The sequence below is a fragment of the Colias eurytheme genome, chromosome 12, assembly GCF_061535395.1.
Source record: "Colias eurytheme isolate Ceu_HAF_F1 chromosome 12, ilColEury1 Martin Lab GWU primary, whole genome shotgun sequence".
NCBI classification, from domain to species: Eukaryota; Metazoa; Arthropoda; class Insecta; order Lepidoptera; family Pieridae; genus Colias; species Colias eurytheme.
In genome coordinates, this window is record NC_142991.1 from 4,475,115 (window position 1) to 4,493,360 (window position 18,246).

The 18,246-nt window shown below is 34.1% G+C and overlaps 4 protein-coding genes and 1 long non-coding RNA gene across 8 annotated transcripts in view; all 5 read right to left on the reverse strand.

Moving 5' to 3' along the window:
- pip (heparan sulfate 2-O-sulfotransferase pipe) overlaps window positions 1-358 on the reverse strand; it is a 77,438-nt gene extending 77,080 nt beyond the window's left edge. The window contains exon 1 of one of the 3 annotated variants that reach the window (XM_090107639.1): window positions 206-358. The gene's annotated coding sequence lies outside the window, so the exon portion shown is untranslated. The remainder of the gene's footprint in view (window positions 1-205) is intronic. The other 2 variants (XM_090107642.1, XM_090107641.1) reach the window with 2 other exon arrangements.
- A 3,262-nt stretch (window positions 359-3,620) lies between these two features.
- On the reverse strand, window positions 3,621-7,056 carry LOC149903934 (uncharacterized). The gene is made up of 4 exons (XM_090107978.1): window positions 6,558-7,056; window positions 5,645-5,993; window positions 4,979-5,225; window positions 3,621-4,806 (listed from the first exon to the last, which is right to left on the reverse strand). Exons 1-4 carry the CDS (start codon window positions 7,054-7,056, stop codon window positions 4,501-4,503), a joined length of 1,401 nt encoding a protein of 466 aa, XP_089964104.1. The 3' UTR covers window positions 3,621-4,500.
- Window positions 7,057-7,062: 6 nt separating this feature from the next.
- cnir (cornichon-like protein) lies at window positions 7,063-7,699 on the reverse strand. Its single transcript, XM_090107979.1, has one exon. It carries the CDS (start codon window positions 7,537-7,539, stop codon window positions 7,063-7,065), a length of 477 nt encoding a protein of 158 aa, XP_089964105.1. The 5' UTR covers window positions 7,540-7,699.
- A 1,957-nt stretch (window positions 7,700-9,656) lies between these two features.
- LOC149903936 (uncharacterized) lies at window positions 9,657-11,140 on the reverse strand. Its single transcript, XR_016457322.1, has 3 exons — window positions 10,597-11,140; window positions 10,409-10,470; window positions 9,657-10,334 (listed from the first exon to the last, which is right to left on the reverse strand). It is a non-coding gene; the product is annotated as an uncharacterized LOC149903936 (long non-coding RNA).
- Window positions 11,141-11,958: 818 nt separating this feature from the next.
- Window positions 11,959-18,246, reverse strand: part of Mrtf (Myocardin-related transcription factor) — a 35,518-nt gene continuing 29,230 nt past the window's right edge. For both annotated transcript variants that reach the window (XM_090107637.1, XM_090107638.1), the window contains 3 exons: window positions 17,666-17,731; window positions 17,197-17,330; window positions 11,959-17,103 (listed from right to left, as the gene is read on the reverse strand). In XM_090107637.1, coding sequence (XP_089963763.1) covers window positions 14,989-17,103; window positions 17,197-17,330; window positions 17,666-17,731 — 2,315 coding nt within the window. In that variant the 3' untranslated portion in view covers window positions 11,959-14,988. The remainder of the gene's footprint in view (window positions 17,104-17,196; window positions 17,331-17,665; window positions 17,732-18,246) is intronic.

Here is an 18,246-nt window from a genome sequence, read left to right on the forward strand (position 1 = left end):
CATTAAATGTATTTGTAAATAAACGAATATAAAGATATATAAAGACACGGAATGACTCTATCTTTTTTTAAATAGACCGAATATTTAAAATGGCATTAAATATTCGTCTACAAGAATATAATTGGATTAAACGCTAATTATATCTACCAACATTATACAGTAAATATATAAAAATATTTATAATTAAATTAACGAATTAATGTACCTATTTCTCAATTAAATTTATTAATTTTCTATAATTTCCACTAAAAAGAACGATCGCGAATCCGCGTGCGTATATGACGCGGGTCGCAGCGAGCGTGCGTTCGACCGACAACCACCGCACAAACTAACGTCAGTCACTTCTCAGATATCGCTAAAGCTCGACAGTGAAAAGTTCCATTAGTCTCGTAGCTTTTACCAGCGAAAGAGCGAGGCTCGATCACACCCAGGCATTGCAGGGCCAGGACCTATCTTTCACTGCGAACGGGTGAAAGCAGAAAATAGTATCAATAATTTATAATCACGGTAACATTCATGCATTTAACTCTACAACCATGAGCCGAGTAATTATATGAATATGCTTCTCGTATTTTTTGGTATTGTAGACTGAATAAGAATCAACAGTAGATTCTCTAGGCAAAACCACTTAAATCTTGTTACTAAGAAATTATAATATAATATAGTTGTAGAGCACCTCTATTCGAAACATTGAAAGTAATATTGTTTATGTCTCTACCTCTGGGTTTATCTGTCAAATAACATTCAGCTCAAAATTAATATTTTACACGGGAAAGATTTCAACGCAGGTAACCTCATCCTAATTGTATTAAGATTATAGACTTCGTTTTATTGGATTATTATTTATAAAATTTTCCGAGTTAAGTAGCATGAAAAATCTCACAATTTATGAGAGTTTTTTAGTATTCGAAGCGATTTGTCGTACCTAGAGACAGCGAGGGATTCTACATATAGTATGATATGTTTATCTATCTATCTAGTAACTGCAGAGTACTATGTAGGTACTTACTTACATAACATATGTTACATATAATGATGTACCTACTCCTTATTATGACCACTTTGATTAGGTAACATGTAATTTAAAACATAATCGCCCTACTGCGTCAGCAGTTTATTCGAATAAACCGCAAAATCACAATTTTATAATTTAAACAATGAAGTGCCTATATTATGGCTACTTTTAACATTGTATGAGCGCAAAAAGAATGACTATGTCCCATTATAATCAAATTATCTTTACACAATATTTGTCATGTACCTACCAGGTACCTTATACTATAACTTCACGGTATTTACTTACATGCATATAATACACGCAATTCACATGATCACAGCAGAATCGTGTCACCTGCTTCTCTGTATTAGAATTTAATGGCAAAACACCATATCGTATTGTGCACACGCGATTTTACAAAGAGCCTAAGAACTAATCCATCAATAAACCGTAAAAAACATTAACGCTTCAAGCGGATCAATGCGGAAAACCGTTCATTGAGCTAGTTTTAATTCTGTTTACGTGCAATTTGTAAATTTGTTGTTTGTTAGATATAGCGAATAATAGTATACCTAATTGGCTCTTAAAGAAATAAGAATTATTATAATATATTTCTTCATATATATATTTCGTCAAATTATATCGTTTAAAAATATATTATAAGTACGTAAAAACTGAACAGCATAATATTAATGGTAGTTAGTAAGTATAGGTACTTAGCTATCTATTAAAGATAGTAAAAACGATAAAATAAAATGTCCATCCACAAATAGAATTTTTCGAGCAAAAGTAAATAGTTTTTCATATATCTCATAAACTATATTATAATATGAAGATATTTTTTTACAAGCTGTCAATTATCTTCATGGCGATAATAGTGTAGCAAAGTCTTATTCCATGTTCGCAAAAGCAGAGGATAACAATTATCCATGGCTAATTTTGAATAACGGTACGAACATTATCGCCTAGTTTACATAATAATACATTATACACCGATTGATTACCGCACCACTGAATATTTGCTTATTATTTTCTCGTTAAGAATATCATTATTACCGTAGGCAGTGTTTGAAACACAAACAAAAAAGTTATATATTTCCAAGTTACTGCTTAGAACGTTCAAACGAATCAACAGAGTTTAACGATAGAATAAAAGATAATTGTAATACTCCACAATCTACATTATATTTATTTTTGATATAATTGTATGGAACTTAAAGTACTTTTTGTTAAATAACAACAGAAAATTTAAAATCATTATGTACTAATAATATGGAGATAAATCTTCTTTTAACACCAAAGTACAGATTAAACAAAGTAAATTGAATTGCATGGCGCAATAAATTGAGATACATATTTCTGTAAGTACCTACCTGAATAAGTTGCATTGTTTGATAATAATATTATTAATAGTTACTATTATTTATAAAGTATAAACGATCGAAATAAATAGCATTAAGATTTTTAATTCGACGTTAGATAACAAGTCTGACCACAAGACAACGGCTCTACCGAAGACTCATAAGTTGTAGGTACCTGTTTAAAAATATAAGACAAACTCGCACTCAAAAATATATTTTCTATTCAACAATTCTTCTGTTAAATATAAGTGCTCTTGATAAGGCTGTCGTACTAATTTAGGTTCTGGAACATAATTTCTCCACACAAGAACCGACAAGAATCTCTACCATATACATTTAAGCCATGTTTTGTTTTATATCTTTAATGATTTTGCTGTTTGTGCAACTAGTTACCAATGTATCCACGTGTAGGTAATGTTCTTTGAATATTTGATTTAACAGTCTCACAGTTCCTCATAATATACAGCACCATTAATTTCCAAGCAATTGTAATAAAAATGTTTAATTTTAATTTGATTTCAACAATTAAATAGCTCTTTCTCGCAGATTAAAAGTTTTCTACTCTTGGTGTGTGCTGCAGATAGCATCCACCATAGAGACAGTAGGTCAGTAGATACTTCCTACAATATCCTATTGCTAAATCTACTATCGAAACAGCATAAAACTTAATTATCTGAGCACGAAATAACGTTTTCAGATCGTCAGCCTAACCGTGTGAAGAAGCCCTAAAAAGGATTGTGTCAGTTTCTTTAAAATGCAGGTAGTTTTATTAAAACATAATTTCAGGCTGAGTTATGATTACTGTTGCATTATGAATAATCATTTCTTATTATTCATTTTATGCAGAATCATTTGCGTGTACACGGGACACCTAATTGACAATTACCACGGAAATGATTTTTAATAACTGCCGTAACGAACAAGCATGCAGGATCAAACTTGCCTTTGTATAAATTTCCTATAGGAAATTCGTACATAACTAAACCACAGAACTAAACTGCTTATTACCATAATACATATTATACAATCGTGTAGCATTTATTTCGATATTTTTCTAGATCAACTAAAAATAATTTTTATAACGTCCGAATAAGTATTTTTCACAGGTATTTTTCTAATAGGTGCCATCTAGTGACGATTTTTTGTCTGTGTCTAAACTAAGTGTCTAAACTGTGTTGTGTGCTTAGAGCATTAAACCAACGTGTGTGTATTTCTTTCATCGTGGAGGATTTTAAAATAAAACTCATTATTTACAAATATTTTATATTTAATATTCAAAACTCGTACATTACACGCTGCAATGGATTCTTAAAATTTACTTATATAAAAGTTGTGTTCATTAACATGTACTATAACATAAATAAAAGAGTACAAAACTACAAACATACTCACAAATTATCACTATTTTCACGTGATCAATGCTTGTTCGATACAAAATGTAAAAACTTGCCGTTATTTCAACAACAACGAATCCTTCATAAACTTACAAACTTCTTACTAAGTATCCGATATTGTATATCGGTAAATAATAAAAGTACCTATAAAATATTTCGTAACTATATCGCTCATTTGAATTATTCCAAATCTTAGTATGCATAAATAATTAATATTATTGATGAATTACTGATAAGTTCTTATTTGTACGGTTATTCTATGAAAATACATGTGTTTTTATCCTAGACAAACTATAGTGAGATTTTATGTACTAGAGAATAAATATGACTATTATTTTATGGTTTATAGTTATAATAGGTAAAATAATATTAACTTGTAAAACTTCATTTATTTACCCTATGTACTCATACTTCATTTAATATTATTATATTTTATTATATGAGAAATAAATTAAAACCGTTTTGGAGATCCATTCAAATATTTAAGAACTGCTACTTCATCACCTTATTTTTCTATATTATATGTAATGAATATTAGGGTGTATTTATAATAGTAAAATTAATGTACTGACATAGTATGTAAAAATATAAAGAACTTATGACAAGAATCCTTGTGCAAGCATATATAGTTTTTGCATTGGTGAGCTTGATGAGCAAAATTTGGTGACTGACATCTTTACTTATAATTAATAAAAACGACACCTTATCAACATTGTAATATTTTGTCTTACCATACTTTAAATAAAAACTACTTATCTACTTTCGTGGTAACTTTTCCCCAGCCCATATAAACAAAGACAGTAGAATATGAATAAATTATGCCAAATTGAGGACCGGAGTCCATCCGGGTCCTCTTAATATTTTTAGGCCATTCTGGTGTGGGTTTCTCTGGATGGTTTACACCTAACTCTCCATTCCCATAGCATCCAGTCAGACATGTGTTGGGAAATACGGCTCTAAAGCAGTCTTGTTCGAATTTATGCCTCCTATCTCGGCCAATGCAAGATAGTCTTAGGCACGCACTGTGTTCATATTGTGGCACGTCTTTTGCAAACTGTAATAATAAAAAGATTATGTACATAGAATTATATTATTTTAAATTATAAAATCCTTCATTATATGCTTTTTAATTTGAGATAAATAATAAAATGAGACAAGTTTTTGAATAATTCATATGCATTTATGCAATAGCAAGTAAGATTACCTCATCAATATTTACTACACACCTGTTTAATAGAAGACTGTATCTTTGCTTTATCCCACTCAGATGATTCTAGAATTACGGAGAACATGTTGAAATTGCATTCATTCTTCTCAGGGGCTTTAGGCACAGTAAATATCCCAATAGATATCAGATTGTCACTCACAGCCTCAGATGGTGTAGTAGAATTGACTATATGAGAAATATCATCTGAATCACACAAGGTATCTTCGCAAATACAACCTCCTAATGCATAAGGTATATCTGGTTGCCTGAAATAAAAATATAAAAATAATTAGTTATTACATGATCTTGAATTACTTTCAAAACCTAGAAAAACAGTTGCTTAGGCAGCAACAATTAAATTAAACCATAACAAATAATTGGTTAGATTTAAAATTTTACATTTTAACTTTAATTAATCCATCAGGCCCCGGAATCACAGACACAATAGAAAATCTATTATGTCGCGGTCGGATCTGGCTGCTCGGTGGTTGAGAGGTTAAGAAAGTTAAGCATTGGTGGTATCTTCCTGTTAGAATCAAATTTATAATAAACTAGATCTATCAATATTCAATACTAATAGTTAGTGTGCAATTTTTTTTAAATATGAGATTTAGATATTATTCAGTCCCAGAAGTACCAGAAAGTTGTTACAAAATATGCAACTAAAAAAAAATGAAGAACTTACACATCCTTGATATGATTCAAGAAGACAATATCCTCAACAGATTGCAGTAGATGTTTGTCAGTAACAAATACAAGAACACCCTTTATAACTTGATCAATTACAATATTATCAATAGCTGTATAAAATTCTTGTTGCATAGTGCTATTAGTTTTTAAGTTAATCTTGTGAAACTGTACATTAGGTATAACTGGTAGGTATAGGCCTCCAATAAATGCCTGTGAACTGAGTCTTGTAATAGTGGCATCTTTTGTTTTGGCTGTTGGCAGAGGCATGTAGGATACACAATGGGCTTTTGCAGCAAGCATGCAGTCTTTTGGTGCACAGCTAAATTTCTGTATCACATCCACTGCTGTAATGGAAATTTTGAATATGAATATTGTGTAAAAATAATACTTCTAATAGTTAGACTATGTTTAAAAAAATATTTTAACTACAAATATGTTTTCACAGTATATAACTATTTGTATATACTGTGAAAGGGAATGAACATTTCGATAATAAATAAATATTGGGAATGAAGGGTTTTAAAAGACATTCTATGTTTTTACAGATCTACATTGAGATAATATTACTACGTATGGAGTAGACACCACGAACAAAATCTGTGCGCCATTTTTTTGCTCTCACTAAGTTTTAAAAATTATTATCTAGTTAGGTACTTAACGATGAAAGTTATTCCTTTGCACTTTTCCGTATTATTTGTGCAATATCGTAACACACACGAAGGCATGTTTGATGCGTTTCACTTTAAAACCATTAAAAAATACCGCTCAACATACGTCACATGACGTATGTTGAGTGGAACATAAGTGATGTAGGCGGTGTCATCTCCATATTAATATTATCTCAATGCAGATCTACAAAAAAACAATTACAATTTTAGATCTATCTATCTATTTCATAAAATGCTTACCAAGATGTTCTTTTTCACAAGGTGTAAAACATGGACTGGGTGTAATATTCTGACATTTAGTGAACTTTGAAGCAGCTGATATATTCATAAATATAAACACAACTAAAGGTTCACTGTGGAAATTAGAAGACTGTTTCAACTTAAACAGAACTTTACCACCTGAATTACTAAAATGAATCATAAAATCAGATGGGTTAAGCTGTTCCTTTTTTAGTGCTTTTATTGCAGAATGCCAAGTGCTGCACACATGTTGGTACAGCATCCTTTCTTGCCAGGACAAATTGCTTAAAATCTGTTTTGCAATTACATAGTTAGTGACAACTTTTTCTACCATCTCATTCTCACATGGTATAATTTGGTTTTCTCTCTCCAAGTGCTGCTTATCCAAATAAGATTTTATGTGATCATCTAACTTCAGCTTAGACAAAGAATGGCAATTTAACTGCTTCTTACTCGAGTTTTCTTGCACAATGCTCTCATTTAAATTATTGTCTGACATTTTTGCTTAAATCCTTGTTACAATTTCGTACTCATTACCTCTTGGTATAGGATCTCCTTTCAAGAGAGACAGTATGAGGCAGTACAGATAAATAAAGAAAAATAATAAATAATAACCAACATGAATTAAAACATCGCGCATATATCTTTTTAATTGACCTCTGTTGTGAATTTCCGTAGGATCATATGCACCCAAGTTACCTTGCGGAATCGTAAAGTACTGAAAAGTTAACCATATGCACATAGGTAAGTTCAATACAAACAATAATATTTGCCCATGAACTAGCAGTAAGAAGGTGGTAAAAGATTGGCAGATATATTTCGGGACGAGCCAATAATTCAGCTTATCACAACACTCTTGAGCGTTTAAATAGTCACATTCTAAGTCAGAAAGTGTAATAATGAAATATATTAAAATAAAAAAAGTAACAGCACAACCAAGTAGTGCTAGTGCAAATAGTAATGTTTCAGCAAATATCATCATCAATATCACTGTCACTTATCTCGTGCTATCAGTTCTTAGATAAGCCGCCGCTATTTATTCTCAAAACAGTAAAGACTCACATTACGTGTAGAGCAAATCTAAATAAAAAGATGAATTTAAGTGTAGCTGTATGAAAATAGAAGTATGAGAGAAATATTGAAACTAAAACTCAAAACTGTCAAAATTCCTCTAAAACCTGACATTTCCTGTCAACCACTGCCAAATTTTAACCGTGCGTCACAGAATACAAAAGTACAATACGTGCGTAGTATAAAATGATTGATAAAATGCAAGAAGCTTATATCTAATACACTGGAGATTTCAGTATGAACACAATGTATGAACATTAACTTGTAACAAGACTTGGCAACTTGGCAAGTTAGGTGTGAAAGGGATAAAAATACATACAGGCGTCATTCAAGGTCATATTTTCTTGTTACAAGTTAATGTTCATACTGAAATCTCCAGTGTATTAGATACTCGAGATATAAGCTTCTTGATAAAATGACATGGTCGCTCGGCGACTTAATGCCTCAGCCCCCGGAATCACAGACACAATTAAAATTCAAATGTCCCCAGTCTTTAAAAAAAGAAAGATCTGAAAATGTTTATAGTAATTAATAGACATCGGATTATATGCATTTGCATATTTGCATATGCAAATGCATAAAACTCTCTAATTACGGCGTTAGTGCATATTTTAGCCTTTTTCCCCAATCGTGCATATTTCGTTAAGTAGCGGGAGTTTTGATTGGTCGACTAACCTTTATTAGCCAATCAGAACGCTCAGCGAGTAACAAACCCTATTTTGGCATGGTAAAATGGCAAAAAATTACAAAATGGGCTCCATTTTAAGTAAATTTTGAGCCATTCAAAATAGGGCTAGATTACCCTTTTGAGGCTAAAAACTTAAAACAGGTTGAATTCCAAAAAAGGCCTAGATTTAGCCCGGAAAGGTCTAAGGTGGCAAGACTGGGCTGGCGGGTGACTAACGTCACAAATTTGCGCTCGAAAATTTGGTAAAAATGCTTAATTTTATATTGGCACAAAGACTATACTTAATTTCAAGAAAATTTCACTGTTTTTGTACAATCTTTGATTTAAATTTTAAAATTTAAATATACTGTATATATAAAAATAATAAAGGTTTTTTGATTTTGTATTGTGCATATTTTAGGCATATCAGTCGTTTTTAGTGCATATTTTGGCCTTTTTAAGTGCATATTTGCATGCATATTTTGGCATTTTGTTAGTGCATATAATCCGATGTCTAGTAATTAATAACCATTAAATATGTAACGCTTTATTATTTTGTTTGCTTCAATTTTTATTTAAGACGATACACAAAAAAAAATCCACTGCTTGGCGGGCGGAGTCTAATAGCTCGCTATCGCGAACGCGGGTGTGCGCGAAGTCATTCTTGCATACTCGCCGCGCTGCCGCTGGCCGACTCGGGACAAACATGTATGGAGTCGTCATACAGTTATAATATTGTTATACATATATATTTAATTGTTGATTTATTGGTTTTATTTTCTTGCTTATAAACACAAAATTATCTTCTTTTTAACAACTACTTAGACATTATTAATAATTATTAATTATTATTATTTCGTAATGATTACTTTATTACAAAATAATACAGGTTATAAATAATCTTTAAAATAACAAAAAATATAGTTACTCTGAAAAAATGAAATGGTACCTAATTACGCGGACTACTGAATTGATTTAGATAGAATTTGATGCTGACGTAGATATTACATCATGCCCAGAAATGAAAGGTACTATTTCTGAAAGAAGTTATAAACCCTAATTCTTCTCAGTCAAAGTCAAGAGTGGAAGATATCGCTAATACAGTAAAACTGATGCGAAACTTTGGATGTTAATTTGTATATTTTTTTGTTAGTTGTTACTTAATCACGTCAAGACTACATTACCAATTTTGATAAAATATAGCTAATTGCCTGGATTTACACATAGGATACTTTTTATCCGAACTGAACACTTCTGTGGGATAAAACAGGATTCACGATATAACCTAATTCCACGCGGGCAAAGCCGCGGTCGGAATGATATTTTTTTAAATAAAAAAATTGTTTAAAAAAAACACAGAATATATTGACGCATGTATTTATTTTTTGCACTCTATTATAATTGTAATTATTCATTACAAATAATCAAAATAAAATAGCCAGAACAAAGTTAGGCCCTGGTAGGATAGGTAGGCAGGTACAGCAATGTGAGACGAACACTGGCTTATTTATACCAATAATAATGTATTATAAACATTAAATTAAGTTTACTTTCTAACAACAAAAATACATAATATTAGCTAATGTGAAAACGAATCAACCAATCATCCCACAACAATGAAATGTGCACACAAATATTCATCCAAATCGGTTCATGTGATTAGGTGGAGTGACTGCAGCGCCATCCTCCGGGCCCAATTGTGTTTCCAGATCACCCAGGAACTCAATTTAATATACTTACACAAAATTTTTCGAAATGAAAACTCACATTACTATGTAAATATGAATATAAACCGGTTTTAGTACTAAGCAATTTCCCGCACAGGTGTAGTAAGTATAAATGAAATAAATATCAACATCAAATTCTTTATACAACATACTTATCTACCACCTACTAAGAAATTCTTGAAATTTTTTCGTATTTTTTTAAAATATAATACTACTCCAACGAGCTCCTGTTCCATAATTCCATATTACGTCCACCATACTTCCACTAAGTTCACCATGATTTTTTATTTCTTTGCACTTTGTTGCTTTTTGCTAAAAATGGAATCATGCGATAAAACCAGTAGAGCGTTGATAACATACATTTTTGACAGAATAAAGGTACTTACGAAGGAGTGGGTTCACATTGTGAACAATCAGTGGGTTTATTTTCCTTCTGGATTCCGGATTTCTGAAAAGATTATTTATGCTATAAATGAAAAAATCTTACACATTCGTTATGTACTTAAAACAGGGGTACATATCAAACATCGTCTATAATACAATTATCATCAAATTTAAAATAAAACCAACTTACTTCATTAATTTGTTCCAATTGTAAGCATTCTTTTTCCTCCAACCTTTATGTTTCTTCTTCTTATTTTCTTTATTGTCCCCATTTGTCTCATTTTGTCTTATCGTGTTGTCACCCTTTTTTACGATTGCGCAAGCGACACAAGTTCCCCGTGTGACGGCCGTAGCGGGAATGACTCGTGCAGCGATCGGGGTAGGAAGGTACAGGGCGGCTCTCGCTATATTGGCTGGTCAGGCGCTAATTTCAAGTATTTCTTGTTTATTTCAAAACCATCGCATATTTCAAAATTCTAACACGGTAGACGTATAGGTTGTATATTTTATAGTTAATATCCAAAAAGTCGTAACTTTACGTTTGTTATTTTGAAGATGCCAGAGATTAAAAAAAAATAACAATGAGAACTTTGTATTTTTTTTCTATCGAGAAAATATCATGGAATCATGTTTCTAAAACGGTAGACGTATTGTGTTACTATTGAACTTTCTTGTCAAGAATTTTCATCACGACAACTTTAATAATATAAAAATTACGAAGGTTTAAAAAGGGCCGTAAATGTTAGAAAAATTAATTCATCACCTTAATGGAAGAGTATGGAAATGATAAAGAACAATGTGAACATAATTATAATATGTATACAGGTATTTATCAATTACTAGTGGTCCGCCCCGGCTTCGCCCGTGGTACATATTTCGCAATAAAAGGTAGCCTATGTCCTTTCTCAGGTATCAAAATATCTACATACCAAATTTCATGCAAATTGGTTCAGTAGTTTAGGCGTGATCGAGTAACAGACAGATAGACAGTTACTTTCGCATTTATATTAGTATGGATTTAGCACCCACAGTCAATTATTTTAATATGAACATATGAAGGGAATTATTTGGTTATTTACACACATATAAGATTGCAATCCTTCGTTTTTTTTTGAGTTCGTTATATTTTGACACGGACAGTGGACACGTCTGTAGCGAATATCGCCATCAGCTACACTTGTGCGGTGTGTAATAAATTGAGCAAAATACAACCAGATTCTTGGGTGAGCTTTTGAAAGCTTTTTGTGAGTTTGTTTGCTTGTTTTGTGCATTATATGTGCAACTTAGAAAACATATTTATACTGACTCAGTTTCAACCTTTCGTGTACCTTGCATTCACTCATGTTTGAAATATCGGCCCTATAGGTTACAAGGCATATGCGTAGCCTTATCTAGAAGGATATCAAAAGTCAACTGCATTCACCCGATTCATTTTTTTGCTTGTATGCTCTTTGGTTTTTAAAACACGTGTTCAAAAATCATTAGCGACTAGCGTACGTTTTTTGTGTAATAAGGGGATATACCTATAGTAAGGAGAATAAATAAAACAAGATTTTAATTTTTTTATCAACAATCTTTTCTTAAGCTAATAAAGGCTTGGTAAGTATTTACAAGGCTTCATTATACGGCAAGGTAAAAAACTATCCAAATACTTTTACATTTTCGACTTAAGTGATTATCACATAATGATCATGAATACTTGGCTCTGCCATATATTGGGTTTATATCCCCTAATAAAAGACTTATGAATGTAAGTGAATATTTTCTGATAATATCAAATATACGTTAATATACATACATACAAACCCTAACTATAGTTAAACACGCAATATAACGAAGCCAGTTAATCTATATCCACTATACTACTATAGTAATGTTTATTTTAAACAGTTACTTAGATGTAGCACTATGTATCACTTCAGTACATTAATATTATGTTTGAAAACAAATGTTAAAACTCTCCTAAAATAATTGCAACAATTAACAAATAATCGAAAAAATAATCTCACTTGATAGATAGAATTCAAATTTACGGAAGCAGGTATTTGGTGATGCTGTGCGTGTACTGAAATCTCTTCTGGTTTTCGAGGCTAAGTCCTTTAGCTATTGACATTGATGATATGTTTTTAATTTAAAAATACATGATTATGCTTATAGTATTGCAAATTCTAATTACTAAGCGAAATTACAAATGAGATATACACGCATAACAACAAAATAACACTTGCTTTTCGTGAAATGAAATATTACACTGTTAAAACTAATTTTCAATATTTTCATACAAAGCTTAAGAACATACTAGGCCCAAAACGGGAATGGTACAAAATTCCCTTTAGTGCTTTAAATATTTGGCTAAAGGATAGGTACAATTTTGATGAGCAATTCTAGAATATATAAATATATTTATGCTACACGAAATACGTAGTTATTATAATTTATTTATTTAATGGAATATTACTTACGTTTAGTAAACAAAGAAAACCAATATTTTACAAATATGTTATGTTCGATTTTACTAAATCATTATAAAATATTAGTAACTATCCCATATAGTAATAAATAATGGGTAATTAAACGTAAATGGCGATTTAAATACGATACAAAATCTAGATATATTTTACTATATATATATTTTCCCGCATACCTTACATTTATAGCACCATTCCATATGCGACGGAACTCCGAGCGCTCAGCGCTGGCTGGGAGTGCCGTTGCATGTTAACACCGTTTCATACACAGAACATATAAAAGAGGTTAGAAAGGCATTGTAGGCGGGGCAGACGCGCCAAGGATATGAGCACTGCTCACATCATCATCATGCGTATGATTCGTTCCATTTTAAATCGCGTGATCGCGCGGCGCTATGATTGGCTAGATTTGAAATTGCAAATATGTGCGTAAGCGGACTTGCGCGGACTTGGCCACACCCACAGGCGACACCGGTGACCGGTACTTATAGGAACAGCGAATTATTGCCATTCTAACCTCTTTTATATTATGTTCTGTGGTTTCATACCACACCACAGACATACGAAAATCAATAAACTACACATGGAAGTATTTCAAATCTTATAGTATTGACATTTATGTAATCAGTGAAATATATTGGCACATACGCAGCAGTGAAGCCACATTCGTTGTCGTCACAGGCGTCAATATTAAATTAAATATAAATGCAAATAATGGCAATTTGGTCTCCGATTTTAATAAATCCTTAAGTTAAGTGCTAAGCGGTGATGAACGCGAAAAATTAACCCTAATACACAACATTTTTACATCGGAAGGTATGTTACATGGGATATAAATAAATAAATAAGTCACTAATAACGCAATCAAAAAATTATGCAACCACTCTTTACATTCCCTAAAATGACTACTGTGCACCTATCCTAAGCTTTAGACGATAACAGTGGAATGATACATTTTCAAGAATGTTATGTTGATACAATATTACTAATAATTCTTTTAAATTAAAACATATTAAACAAATTACTAAACATTTTGAAGAAGCATATACACCACAACAACACCTAATACAAGGGCTAGACTTAAATACGAGTGGAAGTTAAAGGTAAAGAATCAACAACGGAACAAAGAGTGCCTACATAATTTTTTGCGATGTGAAAAAGTCGGCTCCCTACTTTTAACTAATTGAAATCGTATCTACAATTGATCCCAAGCTGGTCCCACCCATGACGATGGCTTGTGAATATGCAACTTGCCCCTGTAATGGATAATTAATTATTTGAATTTTGAACAAATTCCATACTGGGAAAAGAGCTGTTAAAGAGACAAGTTTGCTTATTGCCACTTTTGCATTTCAACAAGACTGGAATGTCACTTATTTGTTTTCGGGAAAAAGTATTCGTTCCGATTGAGACGAAATTACTGCTATTTATAGTCTGCATATGAATATATTAATATTAGGCAATAATGTTTTGGGTAACTAAAGTTTGAGCAGATTTCGTCTCGACAAGGTAAGACTATCCCTATAATTTTTCCTAAGTTTTAGTCGTCGGGCGGAATGCCTAAATCCACAACTATGTTGAGTATTAAATTAATAAACATTCATTATATACATAAGTAGATATGCCTCAGTAAATAAAATGGATTTATAATAATGTGAGCCAAGTATGTCACTGCGCACACAAAGGTGACGAAACGCTTTACACTCGCTAATAAATAACACAAAACCTTAAACTAATTATAAACTATCGATACAAACACATGTATCATTTTAAGTACCGTAGAAAATCATCCACTCAATTAATGTCAACACTATGTGTTCTGACAATGCACTTAATATTTATTCCTTATAGTCACGATCATGGAAGTATCTCGGGTCACCAAGCGTAGAGACTAGCGTAAGTTACATGAAACCGCTACCCAGTAGCGTCACACCGTACCTTCTATATTACTTTTAAACAAATCTAGTCTAGCCAACTTTAAGAGGAGAGCAATCGTTTATTCCTATTTACGTAACCGATATACATTAACTCACTCAATTATTGACATACGGTTCAGAGATCATAGTTTAGCATCGTTAGAGAGCGACACCCGGACGTAGCTGCGCGAGTACGGGTCAAGTGGCGTCGAATTCGTTTTTGTCCCAGGAATAAATTTTGTGAGCGGGTCTCGGCGCCGGCCTCGACAGCACTCCTCCGAGCAGCGGGTCACACTGCGGCATGTGACCACGGCCGAACAGGTTCGGAATGAACTCTGTATTCATATAGCATTCTGTGTCCATGTTCATGTTGCCGCCCAGCTCGATGCCAAACTCCTTAAAATCGAAGTCACACGACCGGTCATCGAATGTATTGTGACGTGTATCTTCGTTTTGAAATGATGGAAGCGATAACTCATTGATATCTTCAAAGCCGGTTCTAGTGTGATCCAATATGTCCCCGTTCGTGAGGGGAGTCATACTCATTCTCTCTTGTTGTTCATCGTCAATGTCCATTGCACCGTGATTTTCTTCGCTGTCACCAGCTAGAAGTCTTCCGAAGAAGTCATCATTCACAGACGACGAATCACAATGAGCGAAATTAGTATTGAACTCATTAGTCGCCAACATATCCACGTTTAAATCGTGATCTATGCCGTTCGGATCGACGTCACATCTATTCGTCATATCCGTGACGTTGCTCAAATCGCCGTGGCCCAATATTTCATTTTGAATCTCGTTCAATTCCCTCTGTAACTCGTCGGCGGCTAACGAATCACGCACGTGTGAATCACTGAGAACATCATCTGTTAACACATCAGTTGGCGTGAAATCACTGGGGCTCGCCGTGAGGTAGCCAGTGTCGATAGACCTATTGGAGGCTACGTCATTGACAGCAGATGGGGGTAGTTCACCATTCTCGACAAGTATTTCAAGAACGTCGTCCATAATTTGACTATCTTCAGCGCTATCGTGAATGGAAAGTGGTGTCTGTGGCATCGGGGGAGGCGGAGGAGGAGGAGGAGGTGGCGGTGGGGGGGCAGCACGCTCCGGTTCATAATGAGTCGTCGGTAGAATGGCTATAGGCACAACCTTCACACCATTCAATATATAAGCCGGATTTGCAGTTTTTGTTTGAGAATTGTCGTTTGTCACTTCAGTGGTTGGTGGAGTCACTGTAAAGAGACGCACTAATCGGTCAGGGGCAGTGTCTGGAGTTGCAATAACGTATCGCGGTTGAGGCGGATTGGGGGCTGGAGGTTGCTGAAGAGCGTCAAGTTTCGCTCGCAACTGTGTGACACAAAGATGTGCTTGCAGCAGCCGCCTACTTTGATCGCTAGCCGCGGCGCCGGCTGCCTCCCGTCTGACAGCTTCCAACTGCTGTCTCGATTCTTCTAACTGTCGCTCCAGTTCTTCGATAAGCCGCCGTTGCGATTGAACTATGTCCTCTGACTGTTCCGGCTCAGTTCTCGATTCAGGCGACGCTATTGATACGGGCGATCTAGGTGACTCCTCTTGCATTTCTTTCAAATAAGGTCGCAAACGATCAATGAGTTGTGGTTTCGGACCAGAAACCCGTAAGTTCCGTCGCTTGCATTCTGCGCGTAAATCGGATACTTTCATGTCTTCAAATCGTGCCGCGCAAGAGAGTGGACCAATCGATGAAGGGAGTGGCGGAGGAGGCGGTGGGACTGGCAAAGCATCTGAAGAGTCCGAAGCTATAGAAGTAGATGACGGTGCTGGAGATGCAGGTAGCATCAGTTGTAATAATAGTTGTTGCTGTTGGAGCAGCAATTCGTATGGCGTCTCCACCGATCCAGGCGGAGAACAGGACTTCTGCGCGTTCGGAGGTCCCTTATACTCATGGAACTTGAAACGCGACTTTATTTTCTCCTTTTGTTTCGTCTTTTTGCGGCACTTCTCTTTGCCGGGCGCAGGATGCTGCGGCGTCGAGGTTATGCTGACCGGTGATAATGTTGAAGGTGGCGATGGTGATGGGGAGACTTCATCAGGAGGACCACAATAAGAAGATGGGTGTTGTGGTCGCCCTGAAGCTCCTTCACTTGTCGCCTTAAATGCAAGACTTCCACTTTTGACTGCTGTTTCTATATTCTCTTCTGTATGTAGTATGTTTTTCTTTATTAACTCAAGTGGACCAGGTCGATGCGACAGCTGATCGTTTAATTGATCTGCCAATCGAGCCTTTTTCAACATGCGTTGCTTTTCTGCCAAACTTGGGTCTACATGACTCTCCTGGAAATAAATAAGAAGACAATCATGAAACAGAGTATTCTTATGTTAAATAAAATAAAATACGTTATTGATTGTTTCGATTTTTCAACGTACTTGTTCTAAAATATGTCTGCGTTCAAGTTCCTGTCGATCTGGTCGACTCTGGATCTTTGCTTTGAGCAAATCCCCTGTTTTTGCTCTCTCTAATTGCATGCGTTGTTTAAAATACGCAGGCGGCGTTTTTAAAGCTGCAACACAAAAACAAAATATCGTTAGTAAAATGTGTTCTAACTTGCGTATTTATTGGCGATAAACATTAGTCTTTCTAGATCACGCGATAGTCTCATAAAGTTTATAAAAGTGAAAAATTCTAATTTTTATTGGCAAGTTAGAAATTCTCATTAGCTGTGGCGTTTAGATCGTAAATAAAATTCCACCGCCTACGCACGAGTTACAACGGGAGCTGCGCAGGCGGTTGGGCGCCTAACCAAGACTCGTCATCTAGCATGATTAGTAATTGTCCTGTTTATAGTATCATTTACAAACTATTTCAGTTATTATGCGACTACGTGACTTTACTTACGTGGCATGATGCCTTGAGCCACCAACTGGTTAATAGGGCGCCGCATCATGAGTTTCACCTTCAATGCTGAAAACGAAATTAAATATAAATTAACCATCTACTATTAGTGCTTTACTAAATTAATACACATTAGTATGTGTGACTTGTGAGTAGTTATTAGTTTATAAAATTATTAGTTAAAATAAATTATTGTAACTAAATAACCATTTAAGTATTTATCCTATTTTTCATTTAATTAAATTCATGGTAAAATAGCAATAATACAAAAACAATTATAATACCGCATGTATATGTAGCGTTGTGCGCTATGATAAACCGTTAATTGGCATTCGAATAATATATATTATTGTAAATAAGAGTGATAAATCATATCCCAGTTCATGAAAAATATGATGTTGTGACTGGCGGTGACGAATTTTGACGTAACATGTAGTAATGTGGCTCTCTACGTGATCGATACGTAGATCGATGCATCACTTTAATATCGATAGATTTCGATGGGCGTAGGCGAACGAAGCGAAATGTTGTTTGCTTGCAGATGAACGGCGTCGGACGGACAACACTGGCCCGACGCCAACATA